A 25,653-nucleotide genomic window follows, 5' to 3' on the forward strand; every position below is an offset into this window, starting at 1 on the left:
TAGGGTTAGGGTTAGGGTTAGGATTAGGGTTAGGGTTAGGGTTAGGGTTAGGGTTAGGTTTAGGGATAGGGTTGGAGCTAGGGTTAGGGTTAGGGTTAGGATTAGGGATAGGGCTAGGGTTAGGGTTATGGTTTGGGTTAGGGATAGGGTTAGAGTTAGGATTACGGTTAGGGTTAGGGTTAGGGTTAGGGTTAGGGATAGGGTGAGGGTTAGGGTTAGGTTTGGGGATAGGGTTAGAGTTCGGGTTAGGGTTAGGGTTAGGGTTAGGGTTAGGGATAGGGTTAGAGTTAGGGTTAGGGTTAGAGTTATGGTTAGGGATTGGGTTACGGTTTGGGCTCGGGATAGTTTTAGGATTAGGGCTAGGGATAGGGTTAGCGTTAGGGTTAGGGAGAGGGTTAGAGTTAGGGTTAGGTTTAGGGATAGGGCTCGGGTTAGGGTTAGAGTTAGGGTTAGGGTTAGGGTTAGAGTTAGGTTTAGGGTTCGGGCTAGGGATAGGGTTAGGGCTAGGGATAGGGTTAGGGATAGGTTTAGGGTTAGGGTTAGGGATACGGTTAGAGTTAGGGTTAGCGTTAGGGATAGGGTTAGAGTTACGGTTAGGGTTAGGGTTAGGGCTAGGGTTAGGGTTAGGGATCGGGCTAGGCTTAGGGTTATGGTTAGAGTTAGGGATAGGGTTCGAGTTAGGGATAGGGTTAGAGTTAGGGTTAGGGTTCGGGTTAGGGTTAGGGTTAGGGATAGGATTAGAGTTAGGGTTAGGGCTAGGGTTAGGGTTAGGGATAGGGTTAGAGTTAGAGTTAGGGTTAGGGATAGGGTTAGGGTTAGGGCTAGGGATAGGTATAGGGATAGGGTTAGGGTTAGGGTTAGTGTTAAGGTTAGGGGTAGGGTTATGGTGAAGTAAAAATTGACCATCGCTTTGCTGATCATTTTATGTCACCATCAATAAGAATGAATTAGATTTTAAAAACAACTCATTCTACTTTTGTGGTCTGGCTTTGTGACATAGAACTGTGGTTTCTACTGACTACGTTTTGCCCGCCAGTAGACTTTGCGTCAAATTGTCTTCTGTTTTATTTGCGAATTAGTATACATTTGGGTAAAAGGGGTATGGATTAAGTAGTAGTTTAGTGATTAAGAACTCATTTTCTTTGCCATTTTGTTAAACTATAATAAGTAGTTACTTTTCTCAATCATGACAAAACCAGATGTGTATTATTGTTGCATTCCAAATTGCAGTCAGTGAGTGAGGTAAAGTGCGTCTGCGGTTTATTTAAATTTCGACACATTTCTCACAGCTTGTGGAATAGCAGTGCTCAAGTATCAGTGCACTCTTCCCAATTGGGTGTGACAGTGCCAGCATTATGCGTTGAATCACTGTTTAGGCTAGGGTACAATTGGAATCTCTCTCCTTACCCTAACCGTGATAGAAATCACAGCTCTTGGGTTGAACTTGCCTTTGGGTAGCAAACTGAACGGTAAGGTGGGCCTACACACTTTCACCAATGAAAACTAAAGCTCTGAATATTAGCAATGTTAAATAAAAAGGGTCCAGCTGTGCAAGTACACAATCAGTGAACCAGCAGAGCTATAATTAAAGATCCATTGAAGATCCAGACAGCAGGACGATTTCCAATGTGAAAACTAGCAACAGTGTCTGCTGTCACTTAATTAGTCACATTCTCGTTGCTGACACAGATGATTGTGGCCTCAATCTTCCTCACAAGACTTTCCTGTTCTAAGATGCAACCCATTAGGCACAGGGGACTTATCAGCTCCATTTATTTCCCTAGTACTTTTTCTCGAGTGAAAATTATTGGAAGTTATTTCTTCTCCTTCTTTTGTCCCTTGAACAAGGGATGTACTGGTAACCTCCCAAGATTTTGGAATCTTCTAGACCAATGTTTGTATGTGATTGAGACAGACCATGGTACCATAAGGACAGACAATGCATTATTTTCGTTAATAAGAAATCATTAGAAACCTGGCTTTACAACTCACAAGGAAAAGAAAAAAGCTTGACAGCCACCCAGGGGAAGGATACCCATACCAACAGAAAGGTAAACACAGAACATCCTTATCCTCAGAATTAGATCAGGACCAGATCAGGGAGATTGGCCAACATACCACTGTGGCTAACCCTGTGAAGTGTGAGACTAAGAGGAGAGGCGTATGAATGTAAGTAAAATAGGAACAAAGACTTGAGGAGAAAGGTAGAACAATGGTGTTAACATCATGAAGTTGTAATGATTATATCAGAGTCACATGAGTAAGTAGGGAGATCTGGAAGGGAAAAGACCCTTTACCTTGATCTGAAAAGAATATATGTAAAGATCTAGCTGAAGACTCATCTAAAAAGACCATGGACTTAAGCAGCATACTTTTAGGAAACTAGAATCCCAAACTTAGAACAGAAAGCAACTACATGGGACCGATCAAAAAAGGATAGTGAAGGGAAGAATTATGAGTAACAGTGGAGAGTATAGAAACTGTATCTATCTACAATTACAATGCTAATGTGTTCACTGGATTTTATAATACCACAAACTGATTGAGACAGATGTTTACTGTAAAAGATTCATTCCAGCTGTTTTCCTCATAAATAAAACATGGAACCACTCCGACAAAAATCAAAATCCTGCAGATGTTGGACATGACGAAGAAGTAGAAAATGCCGAAATATCTGTATGAACTATTCTTCCTATGAATAAATTGCTCCTGAAATATTTCTGCAAACACACAACAATCGGAGAGTTTTCTGTTCTAATACCATTTATATGTATAACTGGTAACAGAATGTTGAACTTTATTGTCAGCAGAAATCACATCATTACTCCTTAAAAGTGTCTTTGAAATTCTTTATTAGAAAAGGTACTTATCACAAAAACTGATTAAAAGGAGACTCCAAAATAACTTATGTTTAATGCATACAGCTTTCTTCAATATCTAGAACCAGCAGCAATTCATTTTTTAAAATCTTTTTATCTGCATTGGAAAAGTCAGTTTCAAAAACGTCTGTTTCCCCCGTATGCTGAGAGAGGCATTAACCAGACTGGATAAAGCAGTAACACTCTTTTGTCACAAAATAATGATGTCAGAAGGCCATATTCTACACAGGAAACAAAAATATCAGTGCACAATAGCCTACCCTTAATTGAAGATTCCAGTTTAAAAAAAACTTTACTGCAAAGCAGATTTCTCTGTATTAAAACGGGTTTGCACTCTGTTGAAACGAGGGAAACAGTATAAATTTAAAACACACAGACTCCAGGTTTCCTATCTGTTAGTCAGCAGCAGGTAACCCTCCTCTGACACCATTATCTGGTGCCTAAAGGTTATTAGTGCAACTCTGTGACAGTTAATGGCTACTTCCATGTAAATGGAGATAGCTTCTACTTTGAAAGTTGTTTGAACCGAACAGAGAAAATTGTTGGACCTAACTAATCAAAACGTATTTGGTGTGTATTAAATACAAATTGGCAAAATGGATTTGCTTCTTAATTAAGTAGATGGCAAAAAATATTCAGATATTCCTGTCTTTTTTTTGTTCCTCGTCTGAAGAATAAATCTTAGTGGATTTGAACTGTATATTTGTACTGCTTCAGCAAACTAAAGAATAGAAGTAGGCATATAAGGGTGGACAGTAAGCCAGATGATAACTAAATGATAAGAGGAATGAAATATTTGTTTTAACCTCACAAATTATCGTTGAAATTTCTCCAATGCCTCACTCTATAAGTTACCTTTACAACAGCAACAACTGTTATAGAGGCAAGTGCAACAAATCTTTTAATGACAACAATGTTCTTGAAGAGAATTGAAATGAGTGAGGACTCATTGTTATAGCTTGACGCTGCCAGTTGAGAATGCAGTGAAAGCTAGTGCATTTGGTTTCTCATCCAATTCTGCCCTGAGGAACTTTGCAGCCACTTCGAAGAGACAGAGGAATTTACTTGAGCATCACACCTGCAACAGTGCCCCCAGTGGAGCTGGTTTGGAGTACAAACGTAGGTGTGCATTTGTATTTCCTGCATCCTGCCTAATATTCAAGACCCCTGCCACTAGCGCCCCCAGACCGTACAAATAACACAGAACATGGAAATATGGGTAAATGCTGCCTTAAATGCACAGCAAGAGTCCACAAAGGAAAATCTAACTTGTGGTCTTCACCTCTCTGCCAGTGAAGTGAAGTTGGGGTACATTTAGCCTGGGTTCTGATGAAAAGTCATACCAGACATGAAATGGTAGCTCTGTTTTTCTCTCTGCTGAGTTTCTCTAGGATTCTCTGAATTTATTTCAGATTTGCAGCAACCACAATATTTTGCCTTCATTATGGTAACTTGGAGACTTCGAACAGAAGAGGTTAGCTCTCAGGTTGCTGGAAGAATCCAGAACCAGGGGTCACTGTTTAAAGATGAGGAGAACATCAGAAATCTCTGGAATGCTGTTCCTGAAAAGGCAATGAAAGCAGAGTCTTCGAACATTTTTAAGGTGGGGCAGATCGATTGTGGGGTACAGTGAGGTTCAAGATGTATGTAGGAATATGGTGTTAAGGTTATAATCAGATCAGCCACAATGATTTATAACGGCAGAGCAAGCTTCAGGGGCTGAATGGCCTACTCTTGATCCTTGTTTATATTCTGTCGCCAGACCATTGTGATTCTAAATCACTTCTTGTCTGCGTTGGCTAATGATGATCAGCAGTTTCAGATAAACCCTCATAAAGGCACGTCACAACACTGGGTGCCTAGCATCAGACCAAGAACATGGGCAGCAGTTGAGAATACCTTCAATAGGGAGAAACTGTGCCCACCCCTGTGAAAGGACCAAGAACAAAGCAGCACAGATTTAAAGTGACTAGGCAATGAAACAAAAATGAGATGAGAAAACCTTTTCCCAGGAAGTGAGTGGTTAGGGTCTGGAATGCACGGTCTGAGACTGAGGTAGAAGCAGATGTGATTGGTGTTACGGAAAACTCCCCACGTGCCTGGATGGGTGCAGCTCCAACAACACTCGAGAAGCTTGTCATCATCCAGGGCAAAGCAGCTGGCTTGATTGGCACCTCCGCCACTGACGGTCAGTAGCGGTGGTGTGTACCATTCACAAGATGCACTGCAGAAATTCACCAAGTGTCCTCCAACAGCACCTTCCAAACTCATGACCACTTACATCTAGAGCACAAAGGCAACAGATACATGGGAACACTACCACCTGCAAGTTCCTCACCAAGACACTTGCCATCCTGACTTAGAAATATATCACTGTTCTTTCACTGTTGCTGTCTCAAAATCCTAGAATTCCCTCCCTAAGGGCATTATGAGTCAACTATAGCAGGTGGACTGCAACAGTTCAAGAAGGCAGCTCACCACCACCTTCTCAAGGGCACCTATGGATAAGTAATAAATGCTGGCTCAGCCAGCGACATCCAGATCATGTGAGTGAATAAAAAAAATTGAAAAGGAAATTAGATAGTCATCTGAAAAGGAGGAAGGTGCAGGATTCTGGAGAGAAGATGGGAGAATGACATCAAGCATATTGCTGATTCGGAGAGCTAGTGCAGACATGATGGGCCAAATGGCCTCCATCTCCACTGTAACAGTTCTGTGAGGCTGCAAAGGATTAACAGACTGCAATATCACTTCAGCCTCCATTAGTCCTTCCAGTTTCCGAGGAGACAAAATAGGAGATGTTCCTATTCTTCCTGAGGGGGCGCACCAAGCAAAGAATGAGACAGTACAGAAGTAGCCACTTGGCCCATCCTGACGGTGCTAGCTCTTTGAAACAATCCCAAATAAAAGCTAAATACTGCGGATGCTGGAGAATCGAAATAAAATGCTGGAGAACCTCGGCAGGTCAGGCAGAGAGAAACAGAGTTAACGTCTCCAGTCTACTAGGAATTTCTTTCAGAACACATCCATTTTACTCATTTTTCCAGAGTCCTGCAAGATTATCTTTGCAAGCTTTTTTTTTCTCATTAAAAAGCGATCACATTTATTTTAAACAAACTGTGCATTGTACCTTTCAACACGGGGAGTGAACTGGACTGAGTCCCGGGACAGTGACTCAGTGCAGACTGGAGGTGCTCACTGTCATTATAACAAAGTAACAGCAGCACAGAAACTGCGCAATGATCGTTCTCCTGGTCTTCTACTTTTCTCTGGCCGTTTGGGGACAGGAGCTTTGGAATTTAAGGGGTGATGTCGACTACTTGGACCTGGATTCTCGTTCTGTAAGTGATTTTTATTTTGCATTTAAACCGGATTTACATTAAACATTGAAGTCCTGGGAATTTACTGAAATAATTAAAAGCAACGGGCTGAGTCAAATATCAGCAATGGGAAATAAAAACGCTCAGTAAATGTTTAAATCTTAACGTTAAGTTTATAGTTTGTAGTTTCTCTTACTTTTATATCTGATGCCATTTATAAATTGTGGCAGCAAAAGTTTCGTTAAAGTTATACAACGCTCGGAAAAGGCTGACAAAATGACTCGATGAAGCTTGTTCTGATCTCATGTGACTTTACTTTAAGGAGTTTCCACGCGTTCCGAGACAGGTCATCATGTCGCAGAGATCGGTAAGTGACCCAAGTTTTTATGTTTGTCTTCTTGCGGTTTTAAATTTAGAAATCTGCCGAGCTGTGCTGGAGTTTGCAGTCCTTGCCCTCAGATCCGAGTGTTTTTACCTGAGCCCCTCTCTGGTTTGCAACTGCTTAATGTGAGAATGATGACCTTGCACTTTCAGACATCTGCACCAGCCGTTCTGCAGGAGCCCACAACAGCCAGAATATTGCCTTACCTGTATCCAGGTATCCTTGCCTGTTCCTTCATCTTTCTGTTTCTCGAGACTATCGACATCTGCCAGTTCAGGAATCAGTTGCATTGAAGTCTCCTGGACTTGAGATGTATGAAACTATGAGGGATAAACACGGTAGACGGGAAGAAACTTTGCCCCTTAATAGAGGGATCAGTGATCGGGGGTATAGATTTAAGGTAAGGGCTGGGAGGTTTACAAGGGATTTGAGACTTTTTTTCACCAAGAGGGTGGTGGGAATATGGAACTCACTGTCTGTAGGATGATAAGAAACAGAAACTCTCATAACATTCAGGAAGGATTTAGATGTGCACTTGTGATGCCAAGGCATTCAAGGCTATAGGCCAAATGCTGGAAAATGAGGTTAGACTAGTTAGGTGCTTGTTTTTGATTGACATGGACATGATGGGCTGGAGGGCCTTTTTCTCTGCTGTAGATCTCTATGACTCAAATATCCGGAATTAAGAGTCTAATGATGACCATGAATCCATTGCTGATTGTTGGAAAAACCTATCTGGTTCACTCATGCCCTTTAGGGATGGAAACTGTCATCTTTACCTGGTCTAGTCTACATGTGACTCACAGCAATGTCATTGACTCATAACTGCCCTCTAGGCAATTAGGAATGGGCAATAAATGCTGACCTAGCCAGCAACGCCCTCATCCCATGAATGAATAAAAACAAAGAGTTTTAGGGAAGTGCAATTGTTGAATTCTTTTTCATAGGCAAGGTTAGACATACTTCACAGTCCCTTCATGTCATTGGGTTAAACATAGAAAGACAAGTGGGCCATTCAGCCAATTTTATTCCAGCCTCAGGAGACTGTCTGTGTGGAGTTTGCACATACTCCCCAAGTCTGCGTGGGTTTCCTTCGGGTGCTCCGGTTTCCTCCCAAAGTCCAAAGATGTGCAGGTTAGGTGGATTGGCCATGGGAAATTCAGGGTTACAGCGGTAGGGGAGTGGGTCTGGGTGGGGTGCTGTTCAGAGGGTCAGTGTGGACTTGATGGGCCAAATGGCCTACTTCTACACTGTAGGGATTCTATGATCCTGTGATTGAGCCTGCCCTACTATTTCAACATGATCATGGCTGATTGAACACTTCAGTACCTTTTATCTACTGTGTTCCCATGCACCACAGGTAATAAAAGTCCAAGTATTCCCCACCCAACGAGGAAGGGAGCACCATTATGACAGAGACTGCCATGTGTCATTATTTAACTGGAAAACATGCTCATGTGTCCACTATTCCACAAGCTGTCACAAAAGGTATAATGTCCAAATGAGATTACCAAAATGACCGATTTGCTCTGCTGACTGATAGTCAGGGTAAAAGTAACTCACACTAGGTTTCATCAGCAACAGAAAATAAGCATTTCTTTTACACACATAAGTTTAACAAGAGCAGTTGGAAAGAAAGATTTCTAATTCATGCAACTTAAACTATACCCTTGCAAAATCCCAAACATGCTCACATACTCAATCATGATTAAGACAGACAAAAGATAAACAGTTTAACACATGTACCGAGTGGGAAAAGAATATGAATGAAATCCCAAAGGTCAGAAGTCCAGCCCAGGAGGCAGCAAGTTGTTTTTTCAATGTTTTTGATTTCTGCAACGATGATATGCTGTTGTCAGTAGGGTGACATTGTCTTTTAATTCAATGGTCAATCTCATGAATTTACGTATTTCTTGTGTGAATTATCTCTTTGTAGCTTTCTTTGTTTTTCTGTCTTTATCCCAACTGGAAAGAGCAAGGGAGGGATGGGTGTTTTCTGTCCGCTGGTTCTGGATGTTTCTTTTCCTCTCTGCTGCTCTTGCCACTTTCAGGTTTTCAATTCTGTAGCTCATCCAATCAGAGGGCTGTTGTCAAGCAGAATTTCTGCAACTTGAAGGATTCTTGGTGATGCTCAGTCTTCAAATTCTCCCTCTTACTGCTTCCAAAGAGCAATATTTTATTGCACAGCTGAATAATATACAACACTTGATTTTCAAATTATAAAACTCCCCTGGTTTTCCAATTCTATCAGTCCAACTTCCATTTCAGTTTTTATTAAACTATAATTGAAAATTATCGTTTATAATGAAGAGTAGGGGGCTCTCACAAGCTGTTCAAGGAGACAGCTCACTGTCAACCACTTGTTAACAGCAGGGTTGGGTAGCAAGTGCTGCCTTTTGCAGTGATATCTATGGTCTGAGCATTATTTAGTTGTAAAATGTGGCCATCTTGGTAGAACAAGATCCCAGAAAGAGCAAATAAAAGGACTGGCCAATAACTTGTTTTGGTGGTACAGGTTGTGAAAAGTTGACACTCCAGTAGGGTACTGAGGAAATGCTTTATTGTCAGAGATTCTATTTTTCAAACCAATGCCTCATCTGCATGCACTGATGGATGTAAATGATTCCTTGCCACTTATTCAAAGAGCAGTAGAGATCCCCCTGATGCCCTGGTCAATTTTTATATTTAAGTAAATATTACAATAGAACAGATTAGCTGCTCGTGGGAGCATGCCCTGAACAAATTGGTTGCCATGTCTTCTGCACTCCAACATGGATGGCATTTTATTGGTTATAAAGTGCATGAAGAGATCCAGTAGTTGTGAAAAGTGCTTTGAAGTCTGTCTTTCCTTGTGTTAATTATGAATTGTTATTCTGATCTTGTATCATTCAAAATATGAACAGCTGGAACAAGATCAAACAAAACACCAAACTAGCTCCTTCTGGAGATTGATATCACTCAATCCTTCAATTCTTACCCAACCTTTCCTCCTAGTCAGGAAAAGTTCTGCCAAGTTTTTCCCTCGCCTCAGGAGTAAATTAAGCAGCACTACAGAATTTCTATCTGTCCAACATACACTATTGATGGGTTGCCTTATGTTTCATAGTATTTCCATTGAATTGGAATCTGAGAAATATCCACCACTACAAACATTTCCTTGTGTTAGGTGGAACCATGGTTTGAACAGCTGTAATGGGACCATTGTAGAGCCTTTGTGCCAAGGGCAAATCAAAATCACAAAATCAAGCTTGTGTCTTTTTGTTAGATGGATAAATACAGGATCCCCACTCCCTCACATCTGGAGCATTTGTCTATGCCGGTGTCTCTATGCTGATGTCTATTGTTATCAGCAATGGTACAAGAACTCAAGATTGTCCGTTATTTCCAATTCAGGCTCCAACAAGAAGCAAGGCATTATGGAATATATTTTAATGCAAGGAGCCTGAGGAATACGACAGATGAGCTGAGGGCAGAGATGGGCATGTGGGAGTATGATATCATGGCCATGACCAAGATTTTGCTGAAAGATGGCCTGAATTGGCAGCTGAACATCCCTGATTGTAGGGTATTTGAACTAGATAGAGAAGGGATAGAAGATGGGATCACAATATTGATCTTGGAATGAATCATAGCAGTGAGGAGGAAGGATATCTTGGAGGGTTCATCAAATGAAGCCATATGGCTAGAAGTAAAACAGCACAAAAGGGACAAACACATTGTTGGGTGTGCACTATGAGCTCCCAAACAGTCAGGGAAAGATAGAGGATAAAATGGATAATCAAATTTCAGAGGAGTGTAAAGCAGTAAAAGTAGGTATCTTACAAAATTTCAAGAAAGTGGCTCACCATCAACCACTCTCTAGCCACAGGGTTGGGTAGCAAATGCCACCTATTCCAGTGATACCCATGGTCTGAGAATTAATCAATTGTAAACTGTTGCCATTTTGGCAGAGTAAGATCCCAGAAAATAGCAAATAAGAGGAATGGCCAATAACTTGTTTCGATGATACAGGTTGTGAAAAATTGAGCCTGACACTCCAGTACAGTACTGAGGGAGTGCTGTCCTGTTGGTGATGCCGTCTTTCTGTGTGTGGATGCAGAAGACATGGACACAGTCCTCAATAAATATTTTATGTCAGACTTCACAATGGAAAACGATGACAATATAGATAACAGGGTGGAGGACTGTGAAATATTAAAATAAATTAACATTTTAAGTGGAGGGAGGAAAAGGAGGCACTGGTGGGTACAGCAGCTTTAAAAGTGGATAAATCTGCCGGCCTGAATGAGGTGCACGTCAGGCTTTCGATGGAGGCAAAGGAGGAGATATCAGGGGTCCCGGCAGTAATCTTCAGATCCTCTCTGGCCAACGTGGAGGGCAGCTACCACTGTTATTAAAGTATGGAGGAAGTAATATACCAGGAAGTTACAGGTCAGTCAGTCTTGAATCTTTGTTCAAGATGTTGGGGAATTCTGTCTGCAGTTGAGCAGGAGCCAAGGACTGTGTATGAATGGAGATTTGGCCAGCAACATTTGGCTGATTGGTCTGGGGAATGGTGACCCTCTGTTGTTGACAAGGACCTTTAGCCTGACAACAACTTTGTGATTGGTTTCCAGGGAGCTGATCAGCTTGTGGGTGTGCATGTTAGGTCAGAAGCCATCAGAACTCCAGAAAGGAAGGAGCAGTTAGAAAAAAAAAACCTGAAGCCTGAAGAAAGGCAGTTTATATCCACTCATCAGTTGCTGAAAACTGTAGCTTTTAACCACACGTCAGAGACTTTATAAGTTCTGAATCAGTTACCCTGTGCCTCCTTCAAACAAGTGAAAGTACTTGGAGAAGGAAGGCCATAGAGCAGTAAATAGACAAGAAAGGATTATCTCAGTGCGCACAGTGAATAGGGACCATTGAACTGCCTTCCCAATCTTTCCCTTGGCCCATAACACCCATGCATTTTTTTGTGCCTGTGTCTGCATGTGCATGTAGCAGGTGCATATAATGGGGTTAGCATTTTAATCAGAAGATTTATATGTCAATGAATCATGATTACAAAGAACAAAGAATAACAAAGTACAACACAGCACAGGAACAGGCCCTTCGGCCCTCCAAGCCTACGTTGACACATTTTGCTCTTCCATATTAAAACTGAATTCATTTTCAGGATTCATATCCCTCTATTCCCTTCCTGTTCATGTCTTCATCCAGGTGTTTCTTGAAAGCCCTGATTGTTCACCTATAGGGAGAATCCACTCAGTTGTAACAATTTCTTGTAAAATACAGAAACCTGGTCTATGCTTACTGTTAACTTGGGCCCAAACAGAGAGGTAAATGGGTGAATTTTGTGTAGTTCTACAAAATATTTAACTTTAGTGATTATTCTGGGAATAGCAGGTCTTGATTTCCAGCAGTGTAACATCATAACATTGTAGGAAGGATGTGATTGCACTAGAGAAGGTACAGAGGAGATTTACCAGGATGCTGCCTCAGCTGGAGAGTTTGAGCAATGTGGAAAGATTGGATGGGCTGGGATTATTTTCCCTGGAGCAGCGTAGTTTGAGGGTCACCTGGTAGAGGTGTATAAAATTATGAGAGGCATCGATCAGGTTGATAGGAAGGTGCTTTTTCCATTAGTAGGGGATGAGTAGTCAAGGCCATAAACTAAAGAGCTAGAAGGCTAAGAGGAGAGTTGAGGAGAATGTTTTTCACCCAGAGGGTGGAGAGAGTTTGGAACTCACTGCCTGAAAACATGTTTGACTCAAACTCTCATAACATTTCAGCATTATTTAGATATGCACTTCTGTTGCCATAGCATGTGGGACTATGGGTCAAAAGCTGGAAAATGAGATGAGTGTAGCCAGATCTTTGTTGACTGTCATGGATAAGATGGCCTGAAGGGCCTCCTTCTGTGTTGTAAATAGCTATGAGACTATAATAATAGAAAGACATGTAAAGTCATAGGGGCATCACAAGGTTCATTCATTTCTCACAAAGAATGCAGATTGAAATATTTGCATTTCCATGACATTTGTTTTGAATATATTTTCATTTTAACGACAAAGGGGTACACAAAATCCCATTGCAGATATATAGTAGTTATACATAATATATATGTGGTGATATTGATATAGAATCGTTGAATTTTGCAGTATGGAAGGAGGCCACTCAGTTCATTGCGTCTGTACTAGCTCCCAAAAGAGCTGCCCAGTTGGTCCTACTCTCCCACAATGCTCTAAATTCGTCACTTTCAAATATACATCCAGCTCTCCATGGAATCTGCCTCCCAGGTAACACATTCCGAATCCTAACAACTCTCTGAGTAAAGAATTTTCTCCTCATCTCACTCCTAGCTATCTTGCTGACAACCTTGACATTTGACTCCTAGTTACTAACATACCAACTAGTGGAAACAGAATATCCTTCTTTATCCTGTCAGAAATGTTCTTAATTTTGAACACCTCAATAATGTCACCTGTTAATTTTCTCTGCCCAAGAAGAATAAGTCTAATATCTCTAGTCTTTTCTTGTGTTTAAAATCCCTCATTCAAGGTATTATTCCTAGTAGATCTCTTTTGCAGTCTCTTCAGGGCTTTAACATACTTCCTAAAATAAGATTCCTTAAGTCACCTTTATAGACAGTCATTTGGCCCATCCTACCTCTTTGAATGAGCTGTTCAATTCATCCACATATCCTACACTTTCCTCAGAGCCATGCAAATGTTTCCCTTCCAGGTATTTATCCAGTTTACTGCTGTAATATTTCGTAATATTCTTGCTTCTGAGTCAGAAAGTCATAGTTTTAAGTTTTTGGATTTGAGTATTTAATCTAGACTGACACTCAGTCCCAGTCACAAGGGTATTTATCAAGTGTCCAACTGAAACCACTGCATGTTTTACTGAACACACAGTCCCATGACATTATTCAGAGAAGAGGAGAAGGCTAACCTATTTTCTTGTCCAAAAATCTTTCCTCAGAAAACATTAACTAGCCAATATTTTATTGCTGATGTTACATTCTGTTGTGTGCAAATAGCTGATCACATAACAAAGTCACTGCATACTTTAAAGTTGCAGATATTTTTATGAAGTGCCTGTAAAAGCAAACCTTTTGCCTTTGTTCCTAGATGTATACCATTCTTTTGCAGGACCTAGTGGTTAAATATCAAAGTTACTGACATGAATATATAAACCATTCAATTCTGAATACAGAATTCAATGTGACGCAACCTGTTCATTGAGAGGAAAAAGCAATATGGCAATTAGTGTGAAAAGCAAATTAATTTCAACAGTAAATAAACATCTATTCTAATAGGAACATACTGAACAGGAGTAGGTACTCAAGCTTGCTTTGACATTCCACTAGATCATGACTGAATTCTGTTTACAATGCTTGGTCTCATATGCCTCAATGTGCTTTACTGACAAAAACAATTGATTTTGAACATTCTAATTGTTGCTGTAACATCCACAGCCTATTGGGAAAATGTCTCCAGATTTTCATTGCCCTTTGTGTAAAAGAAATGTCAGATTTTGCTCTGAAATGCTTCAGCTTTAATTTTTGTTCTAGATCCCCACAAAGCAAAGAGTTTTCAGACATCAGTCAAAAGTTTTGATACATTTCGATGAAGTCATCTCTCAATCTTCAGTATGCTCATTTGACAATGTTTACTATTGATATTTGCTTAATATTTAACGTGTTTGCAAATTAAAGGCAGTTGCATTATTTTAGCTTTATAGAGAATTTCCTACATATTTCAAAACTCTTTTGGGTACAGGTTCTGCAGTCATAAAAATCAGCCCGGATAAAATAACTCACCTTTGTGTAAAGTTCCAATGATTAGATTTATATCTCTTTTTGGTGATATCTAATTGATGAGCTCCTTAAGTATATTCAAATTGTATAATAGACTCAAATGGGCTGAAACCCATTCATGAGAATTGCATAATCATTGCCAGTAATGTAGAAGTAAATCACAATATAAAGTCATGCCTCTTACAGTAATATTAATTGTTCTGTTGCAAGCATTTGTCAGCATTTCATTTTCGTAGTTAAATCTCTTCGCCAAAATTATTAATTTTGAAAGCTGGCAAAGTTGTTATATTCTACTTGTTAGATCCCACTGTCAGAACCATTCTGAGTTAAGAAAAATATGCATCTGCTTCTGTTGAGCTAAAAAGCTTTGCTTGCTCTTTACTACAGACCACCTCAGGCTGAAGGTGAGATCTGAGTCAGTTCATTCAGCTTTTTGTCTCTAACTTGATAATGAAGGTGAGAGCTATTTAATTTATTATTACTTTCTCTATTCCACCTCACAGTGAAGGTGCGACGCGATGGATACTCATTTTTATATGTTTTCTGATGGACTTCACTGTAACACAAAGAAACTGTTGAAACCTACAGCTAGAACTCTAGCAAGCATCAGTAGTAGCAATTCGACATGTTTAAATGAACACATTTAATCTTGGTCTTTAAATACCATAAAGGAAAATAGAAACACAATCTTTATCTTAAATTGCCATGTGAATATTTAGATCAAAACAGCATCCGCAAGCTGCAGATCAGGCTAGAGATGAGGAAAATGCTCACAAAATTGTGAATATGTTTTTTTAATATTTTACATCCATCAACACTTGTAAAGAGAAGCTGATGATTATTGGTAAAGTAGACCTGAATTAAAGTAGGAGGTGGCACAAAAAAAACACCTGAATAACCATCTTGATTCCTTAAGGATTACCAACTTCCAGCACATCAGAAAATTAACAGAATGTTATATTTCTGTTCAGGATGTGTCAGGGTACTAAAGCTTTGCTTTTGTGGTTTCTCTCTTTTGCAGGACAGTAAACCCCACATGACAGATTTCATAGTGAAATCCACTATCTTTTCTCGCTATGCGTTCACAGCTGTTTCCTCCACTATGGTCAATCGAGCATTTCGGCCCAAAGATGCAGTTTTCCAGATACAGATTCCAGCTCGTGCCTTCATTTCTAATTTCACAATGTGGGTAACCTGATTGCATTTGTCTGTGGTTGCAATTTTTGAGGTTCTGCAGTAGTTTTGTCTGAATGATCGGTGATGTTCTGAGTGAGATTTTGCCCTAACAGGGCCGTTACACCCTTCATCTTGAAACATTTTTGCCCACTAAGTCTTGAGGAATATGAGTAGAAAACACCACAGTGAGGGAAACCGAGTAAACATCAGGGTACTTTCGTCATCAATTCAAATTAGAGGACTTGGAACTAAAAGCAGAAAACAGGGGAGTTTGAATTACACTGAATTCAATATTAAATAAGGTGCAGAAAGAGAAGCAAAAGGAGGAAAAGATTAGATTAGATTCAGAAAGATAAAAAAAAGTGAGAAAACATTTTAGAAATTCTGAAATCTCCATGAAAATTCTGAGACGCCACACTTGTAATAGCTAATCTTCAGTGTCAGTGAGTGAGTTTGATTGGCAGTAATTAACAATAATTACATTATTAATACTTGCACTCTCAATTACTAGCTGTGATGAGTTTAGCTCATATATCTTGTGGACAAATCAAGCAATTTTACGGTATTCAATGCATTTCAATGGTGTGGCAGGCAGAGAGATTTGGCTCTTCGCAAACTTTATAGGGGACAGCAACCTTTGACAACATGGACAGAAATCATACAACACCAGATTATAGTCCAACAGGATTATCTGAAAACACAAGCTTTCGGAACTTTACTCCTTCTGTCACCTGAAGAAGGAGTGAGGCTCCGAAAGCTTGTGTTTTCAAATAAACCTGTTGGACTATAACCTGGTGTTGTATGATTTCTGACCTTGTCCACCCCAGTCCAACACCGACACCTCCACATTTTAACAACGTGCATTGAGCCACATATCTGCTTCTCATTTGAATTTCAATATTTATATGTCAGTAATGACTAGCTCATTTAACCTTATTGTTATCGTAACAGTAAATTCAAGCTTATAGTTTTGAGTGGTGCAGAAGATTTGTAATTCTTGTCTTATTTTAGATATACTAACTGAAACTGGTTTTCATTAAGGACACAAAGCAGATTTATCGGTGAAAGACCTTCAACATTGAGTTGAGACATTTCGATGCAAAGTTGTCCCATCTCAATAGGGGCCAAGTGAACCAACAAAATTCTTTCCAACTAAATAAGATAGACCTTTTATTTATATTTCTGCACGCACTGTCAGCTTCTGGAAATCCACCATTTTGGTTTCACAAGCAAAGAAAAAAGATACTAATCTGTTGTGATTGCAGGAAGATTACATTTCCCCAGAGTGTAACTGTTACTGCTATAATGTATCCTGGCATTGTTAGTCCCAGATGTTAATTGGGAGGAAATAGTGGGATAATAAAGACTGGCTGGATACTTAGCTCAATCCCGTATTTTTTTAATGACTGACAGTAGGTCCCAATTCAGGTCAGAATTATTTGCAATTTCTACCAATTTTGTGTGGTCTGTATTTACTTACAGCTCTGTATGGATCATTGAGGGATTTAGAAAGACCTGTCACAGCATTCCAAAACTATTTGACCTGAATGGGACCCATCCTGTTCTATTCTTAGATGGAAATTTAATGGCATTTAACACACTATGTCCCAATAGCAGTCAAAATGAAAATTTTGGCTAAAAATAAAGAGCGATTATAAAGAGAAACCCATCTTTGACCCTAATTCAATGCAACAGATATTCTGACACTCAAAAGCTTGAATGAAATATCTGCCAGTCAATCAACCTATCTCAGTATGAGAGATCATGGTTCACTCAGAATGGAGAACTCTTGCAAGGAACCCATTTAATACTGCCCGTCATTCTGCATATTTATGTATACTTTATTAAGACAGAGGAAGGACGTGGATTGCATTTTAATTCTTTTCATGGGTTCTGACCACCACTGGCACTCAGAAGGGAATCCTGGGATTTTAACTCTGCAACAGTGAAGGAAGAACAACAAACCAGGATGATGTGAGGTTTGGAGGGGATCCTGCAGGTGGTGCTGTTCCTGCTGATCTTGTTCTTTGGGGAGGTGGAGGTAGCATGTTTGGAAGCTCCTGTCCTGGAGATGTAGCAAAATGCTGCAGTGCTGCGTGTAGGTGAAACACTCTGGTACTGTGTCAGTGATGGAATTTTAAGTTGGTGGATGAGGTGCCAATCAAGTGGGCCACTAAGTTCTGGATTTTGGCCAGAGTTTTGTGTGTTGTTGGAGCCGCACTCGTCTGATTAATAAATGTACGGATAGCAATTATTTCTTGTTCAATTATTATTCTTGAGAACGAGCACTGAGATCCCCAATGTGATTTCCATAGCTTTAAGTTAAGGAAAAATTATTGTTGCAAAGGTTTAATGGTGAGATAAGCTCAAGTGGCAATCCATGCGTGAGAACTTTGTACAAAGTTTCTCTCCTTTGAAGAGAGTTACAAAGTGGAACTAAAAGAATATCTGGCAGCGTGTGATGAAACGTTTCCCATCTTGGGCTTGTTGCGCCAAAAGGCCCACTTAGGCTCTCTGTCCTGCTCCGGTAGTCATTCAATTGTGGAGTGTAGAAACAAAGTCCCAGAAAACAATGAATGGACTTTGCTGTGATTTAATAATCGTTCAGTCTGTCCTTTTTGTTTCTGCCCAGGATAATTGGCAAAAAAGTACATCAGAGTAAGGTGATGACCAAAGCAAAGAATTCCAAAGACAAAATAAAAGAACATTCAGGGAAAAATAACAAGTAAGTGTTAAATTTTTCATTTACTTACACTCATATTTTAAAAAAAAAACATATAATGCAGGACTTGAAAGTTTCAAGCAGATACTGATTAACTAATGTGTATTTTACACTTAGAGCCATAGAATCATAGAGATGTACAGCACGGAAACAGACGTTTCGGTCCAACTCATCTATGCTGACCAAAAATCCTTAATGAATCTGGTCCCATTTGCCAGCATTTGGCCCATATCCCTCTAAACCCTTCCTCTTCATGTACTCATCCAGATGCCTTTTAAAGGTTGTAATTGTACCAGCCTTCACCACTTCCTTTGGCAGCTCATTCCATACACGCACCACCCTCTGAGTGAAAAGTTGCCGCTGAGGTCCCTTTTAAACCTTTCCCTTCTCACATTAAACCTATGCCCTCTAGTTTTGGACTCCCCCACCCTGGGGATCAGACATTGTCTATTTACCCTATTCTTGCCCCTCATGATTTTATAAACTTCTATAAGGTCACCCCTCAGCCTTCAATGCTCCAGGGAAAATTGCCCCAGCCTATTCAGCCTCTCCTTATAGCTCAAAACCTCCAACCCTGGCAACATCCTTGTAAATCTTTTTTGAACCCTTCCAAGTTTCACAACATTTTTTCTATAGCGGGGAGACCAGAAGTGAACGCTGTATTCCAAAAGTGCCTGACCAATTTCCTGTACAGCCAGAATATGACCTCCCAACTTCTATACTCAATGCACTGACCAATAAAGGCAAGCGTACCAAACAGCTTCTTCACCGCCCTGTCTATTTGCAACTCCACTTTCAAGAAACTATGAACCTTGTTCTTCGTGTAATGCTGATGGTTTACTGAGCTATTAGTTTTATATAATTGTATGAGCAGCATGTCAGAATTCGAAATAATTGTTCTCACCTTCAAAAACATGGTAGAAGAGACAACCGTAGTCACCATGTGAAGGATTGGAACCCAATGTGGAGGATGAATAAACTCCTCCGACACATTCTGGTCTTGCCCCTGTGGTTCCCTTGTGGTGAATTGCCAATCACAGATGGGCTACTAAGATGGAGGGGATGAGAACAAATCCTCATTGTACGTAGGTACAGAGAAAGAGAAACCAATTGGTGAGCCTTGTCTATCCTATGTGAAAATTGCAATTAGAGTCATAGGGTTTCTACAGGAAGGATAAAGGCCCTTTGGCCCATCTTGTCTGTGCTGGTCATCAAGCATCAGTCTATTCCAATCCCATTTTCTAGCACTTGGTCCATAACCTTGTATGTTATGGTGTTTCAAATGCTCATCTAAATGTTTCTTAAATATCTTGAGAGTTCCTGCCTCAACCATTGTTTTAGGCCTTGAGTTCCAGATTCCTAACTTTTGCCTCAAACTCCCTCTAACACTCCTGTTCCGTACCTTAACATTGTTCCCTCTGCTTATTGACCCCTTTGCAAAAGGGGTCTGTCCATATCAATCCTATCTGTACCCCTCAGAACTTTGTACTCCTTTTTAAACAGAAAGTTCAGGGAGTTTTATTTGTTTTTCTCTGTTTCTGCATTTGTTGTGTCAGCATTACAGACTAACACCTACATCCTTCCAGCGTTTTATTTTATCATGAATATTTTTAATACCATGGTAATGATCAGCTCATCTGTTTCAGTGATTTGAGAGGTAAGTACCAGCAAGAACATGGAAGATAACTCCCCTGCTTTTCTTTAAGACTGTAGCATGGGATCTTTTCCATGCATGTATGCAGGATTGATCTTTTGTTGTCACATGTAACGAAATACAGTTTTCTGAAGAAGGGTCTAGGCCCGAAACGTCAGCCTTCCTGCTCCTCTGATGCTGCTTGGCCTGCTGTGTTCATCCAGCTCTACACCTTGTTATCTTAAAAAATTCCAGTCAGCTTGTATTTCTTTAATTTGCCAGAGGACAGAGTAAGTGGTGAAATAATGATGTGAAGGTGCCAAGCTTGCCCATTTCTGAAGAAGGGTCCAGACCCGAAACGTCAGCCTTCCTGCTCCTCTGATGCTGCCTGGCCTGCTGTGTTCATCCAGCTCTACACCTTGTTATCTCAGACTCCAGCATCAGCAGTTCCTACTATCTCTTGGATATTTAAATCTTGTGGTATTTCAGAGGAAGGGAAGATTGAAGGAGCTAGAACATTTCATAGTTTTGATGGAATGGAATGTGTTTGATTAGAAGCATTATGATGAGTCACTATATAGGTAGCATGGTGGCTCAGTGGTTAACACTGCTGCCTCACAGTGCTAGGGACCCAGGTTCAATTCTAGGTGACTGTCTGTGTGAAGTTTGCATATTCTTCCTGTGTCTGCCTCTGGGTACTTTGGTTTCCATCCAACCATCCAAAGATGTGCAGGTTAGGTGGATTGGCCATGCTCAGTAAATTGCCCATAGTATCCAGGGATGTGCAGGCTAGGTGCATTAGCCATGGGAAATGTGGGGTTGAGTCTGGCTGGGATGCTTTTTGGAGGGTCAGTGTGGACTTGATGGGCCAAATGGCCTGTAGGGAGGGATTGTATGATTCCTATTTTTATGAATCTTGATAGGGAGACAGTGGTAGTGTAGTGGTGTATGTCACAGGACTAGTAATCCAGAGCCTAAGGGTAATGTTCTGGGGACATCAGTTTAAATCCTACCATGGCAGATGGTCAAATTTGAATTCAATAAAAGTCTGGAATTAAAAGCTAGATGACCATGTGATTACAGTCGATAATTGCAAAAAACCTATCTGGTTTATGAATGTACTTTAGAAAAGGAAATCTTCCATTCTCACCTGGTCTGGCCTGCATGTGACTCCAGGCCCACAGCAATGTTGTTGACTCTTAACTGCCCTCTGGGCAATTAGGCAAAAATGCTGGCCTCGCCAGCAACGTCTATATCCTATGAATGAACAAAAAAAAACTATAGTGAACGATTGCATAGTCGGTGCTTAGAACAATTGAGAGAGGAAAGGTTGGAGGGAGGTTTGGTTACTGTCAGTGCAAGTGGTCAGGTTCTAGGACAGGGGGTACACTAGGGTCTAATGCCAGGGGCTATAGTGGGCCCCCTGACCTCGTGTCAGTGGGTGGGGACCAGGAGCAGGACGGTGTCTGTGATTTCTGTCTCTACACTGCACCTATCTTTACCCATCACACTCTACCCATCTTTTCTTCCACATCTGTGAGGGACTGTGAGTATTTATCTATTTCGCAAACTGATTTATCTTGTGTTCATTCGGAGGGGTGGGAGACCTAAAGCAGGTCAAGTTATTGCTTCTGTGCTTGCTAACAATACAAAAGGGGTTATAATCCTAAATGAGAATCTTTTTTGACTTTGTGAAGATCTATGTTTTAAGTTCGGTGCAGCCCTTATTCTGAAAGGACGCTCCACGCCCTCCTTGCATTTCTTATACATTCCATATTCCCAACATAGTGCCTCACAAATAATACTTTTTTTTTAAAGCGGTAAAACAGCACAGCTGATAAAAAGACATTTTTATTGGGCCTAGTGCTGTACAGAGCAGCTGCAACACAATCCTCACTCACTCGAGTTTCAAACCCATGAGAATATCCACTCCCTGAGAGAACATTTGTCACAGTCCTGGCTCATGGAGAAGCAGATCACTGTATGATCACTCAGCAACTCATCAACGTCCTGTGGCTGATCAGTGACCTGTCACTTTAAAACAGGGCGTGAGCTTTCTCACTGGCTGAGTGAGTTCATCCAGTGGGTGGCCCAGTCATAGAGGCTGGGAAAGCTCCAGGTCTCGGGTGTGTGGCAGGAGGAGCTATGTCAAGCGAGGTCTAAATAAATTGTGAAACAGTCGAACATGCCCAGAAAGCTTATCAACTCATGCGGTTGAGGCCATTTAGTTGAGGTATTAGCAATGGGCTGGGAAAGACGCAAAGGCACCCAGCCAGTCTTCATAGAATCACTTTCATATATAGAATCCCTACAGTGTGGAACTAGGCCATTCGGCCTGTCGAGTCCATACCAATCCTCCAAAGAGCATCTCACCCAGACTCCCCTCGCGTACCCTATCCTCGTACCTCTGCATTCCCCACGGCTAATCCACATAGCCTGGACATCCCTGGACACTATGGCCAATTCAGCATGGCCAATCCACCTAACCTGCATATCTTTGGACAGTGGAAAGAAACCAGAGCACCCAGAGGAAATCCACGCAGTCAGAGGGAGAATGTGCAAACTTCACACAGACATCCACCCAAGGCTGGAACTGAACCTGGGTCCCTGGCACTGTGAGGCAGCAGTGCTAACGACTCAGGAGAGGCATAAAGTAATAAAATCTAATGTGAAATAATTCAGGCTAAACCTTGCATTTGGCTGGATTTAGCCAAGTTTGTATAGTGTGACTTTTTATCCCATTGACAAATGCAGTGTTGGCTGTTGCTTTGATCCTTTCCTGTTTATTTTTTTAAAATTCTAATTGTGCTCTGTCATTTATCCGACAATTGGCGTTAACGTCTTAGCTGTAATTCTGTCTCTAAAGCTACAGTGATCCTGTAGATTCTGCTAACAATGGAATTATCCCAGATCAATGGTTAGTCTAGAAATCATTAATACACAAAAAATACTGATTGTTATTTGGTTTGTACAATTACACTGTAAATTATTGGGATTATGATATCTACTGGCATGATAACACAAGATAATCTCTGTAGTCTTCAAGCAAAATTATTAATCATTTCATACTCCAATGCAACAAAACAATGCAAGGCTCAGAACGTAGACCATGCTAACATATACTCTTTTGTTCCCTGACACAGGAACAATAAGGTGGAAACTTTCACTGTTACTGTAAGTTTGCCTGCAAGGACCAAAGGACTGTTTCTGCTGACTTATGAAGAGCTGTTGGAGAGACGTCTAGGACAGTACACACATGTGATCAGTGTCAGGCCCATGCGGGTCATTCTGAAACTCCTGGTGGAGATCCACTTGACAGAACCTTCTGGGATCACTTTGCTGGAAGTTGCACTCCTAGGAAACAGCAAGCAGATCAGTCAAGGCCTTGAAGGTACAGAGAATTAAGGAGGGATATTTACATCTCAGTGATAGGTTTGCAATGAACTTCTGTTAAGTGATGCTTAACATCACTTAACTTTTGTTAAGTGATGGTCTTAAGTATTAGAATTAAATTCAAATTCAGTTTTATTATTGCATTTTACCACAATGTCAGAAACATCTAGCTGCTATCATACTTTCTAAAAACTGTATTTAGTAGGTTTCTTATTCTGTCATGTTATTCTCCCTGCTGTTTCCTGTTGAGATCCTGTGGTGCAGTGGGTATTGGGTTTGCCATTGAACTAGAAACTCTGGGTTTGGGTCTCAATCCAGGGCTTAATGGCCGAGGAAGGTGTGTTCATGACACAACCAAATAGAATGAGTGTAGACTTGTAACTCCTTCCATCACCTGCCACTGGCAAGTGGTAAGTGTGGGAGAGATTCCTGGTCTGCTGTGTGGTGGAAAAATGTTCAAATCTTTACCATTGCTATTCATACTCCAGTTTACAATGTGCAGTAAAACACCCACATGGACTTCTTAATGGGGGGGATGGTCAGCGTGGATCATACTGGTGTGAACAGCATGGATACGATTCTGGTTATGGGTGGGGTGGATGTGGGACCAGCTGCCTTGCCCTACCTGGGATGGAGGTTGTGGTGCTATCACTTGGACTAGCTTTCAACCAGACAATGGAAAAATAAGACAGAATCCCCCTCGTCCTCACGTATCACCCCAACAACCTCCGGATTCAACGCATCATCCTCTGCCACTTCTGCCACCTGCAATCGGACCCCACTACCAAGGACATTTTTCCCTCCCCACCCTTATGTGCCTGCCGGAGGGACCGCTCTCTCCGTGACTCCCTCGTATGCTCCACACTCCCCACTTGCCCCACCATGCCTGGCACTTCTCCCTGCAACCACAGGAAGTGCTACACCTACCCCTATACCTCCCCCTCACCCCCATCCCAGGCCCCAAGAAAACCTTCCTCATGAAACAGATGTTCACCTGCATATCTGCTAATGTGGTAGCAGATTATTGTATCCGCTGTTCCCGATGTGGCCTCCTCTACATCGGGGAAACCAAGCAGAGGTTTGGAGACCACTTCGTGGAACACCTACGCTCGGTTCGTGACAAACGACTGCACCTCCCAGTCATAGAACATAGAACATAGAACATTACAGCGCAGTACAGGCCCTTCGGCCCTCGATGTTGCGCCGACCTGTGAAACCAATCTGAAGCCCATCTAACCTAAACTATTCCATTATCATCCATATGTTTATCCAATGACCATTTAAATGCCCTTAAAGTGGGCGAGTCTACTATTTTTGCAGGCAGGGCATTCCACGCCCTTACTACTCTCCGAGTAAAGAACCTACCTCTGACATCTGTCCTATATCTATCACCCCTCAACTTAAAGCTATGTCCCCTCGTGCTAGCCATCACCATCCGAGGAAAAAGGCTCCCACTGTCCACCCTATCTAATCCTCTGATCATCTTGTCACGAACCACTCCTTGGACGACATGTCCGTCATGGGCCTCCTCCAGTGCCACAACGATGCCACCCGAAGGTTGCAGGAACAGCACCTCATACTTTGCTTGGGAACCCTGCAGCCCAATGGTATCAGTGTGGACTTCGCAAGCTTCAAAATCTCCCCTCCCCCGACCGCATCCCAAAACCAGCTCATCCCCGTCTCCTTGACCTGTCCGTCTTTTCTCCCACCTATCTGCTCCTCCCACCTCACTGACCAACCCCCACTACCTACCTACTAGCCTCATCCCCGCCTCCTTGACCTGTCCGTCTTCCCTCAACTGACCAATCCCCATCCCAACTCCCTAGCTACACTCCCCTTTACTGGCTCCATTCCCGCCTCCTTGACCTGTCCGTCTTCTCTCCACCTATCTGCTCCTTTTCCACCTTGCATCCTCGCCTCCCCGCCTCCCCGCTCTCTCTCGATTTATTTCAGAGTCCCCTTCCCTCCCCCATTTCTGAAGAAGGGTCCAGACCCGAAATCGTTAGCTTTCCTGCTCCTTTGATGCTGCCTGGCCTGCTGTGTTCATCCAGCTCTACACCTTGTTATCTCAGATTCTCCAGCATCGGCAGTTCATACTATCTCTAATGGAAAAATAAGGATTTGTTTTCCATGTCCTTCAAGAAGCTAAGCTTGCTCTTGGAATGCAGTAGAGTATGCAGTGGACACCCCTAAATGTCAGTTGCCAAGGAGAACTGGGGACAGTGCAGCTCTGTTAATTTCCCTCTTTTTTGCTATGCAATATTGGTTGATATAACAAAGTAAAAGCAAATAGGAATGACTGCAAACCTGTTTCTCTGAGTATTTAATCTCTTTTGATTGT

General features: G+C 41.4%; 1 protein-coding gene across 1 annotated transcript in view; it reads left to right on the plus strand.

Annotated features, from left to right (window-relative positions):
• Positions 1–5,830: 5,830 nt before the first annotated feature.
• Positions 5,831–25,653, plus strand: part of itih5 (inter-alpha-trypsin inhibitor heavy chain 5) — a 47,413-nt gene continuing 27,590 nt past the window's right edge. The window contains exons 1-5 of the mRNA XM_048610001.1: positions 5,831–6,220; positions 6,522–6,566; positions 15,410–15,573; positions 18,197–18,289; positions 23,063–23,310. Of these exons, the coding sequence (XP_048465958.1) occupies positions 6,119–6,220; positions 6,522–6,566; positions 15,410–15,573; positions 18,197–18,289; positions 23,063–23,310 (652 nt within the window). The 5' untranslated portion in view covers positions 5,831–6,118. The remainder of the gene's footprint in view (positions 6,221–6,521; positions 6,567–15,409; positions 15,574–18,196; positions 18,290–23,062; positions 23,311–25,653) is intronic.

The sequence above is a fragment of the Rhincodon typus genome, chromosome 22 (genome assembly GCF_021869965.1).
Source record: "Rhincodon typus isolate 14 chromosome 22, sRhiTyp1.1, whole genome shotgun sequence".
Lineage (NCBI taxonomy): Eukaryota > Metazoa > Chordata > Chondrichthyes > Orectolobiformes > Rhincodontidae > Rhincodon > Rhincodon typus.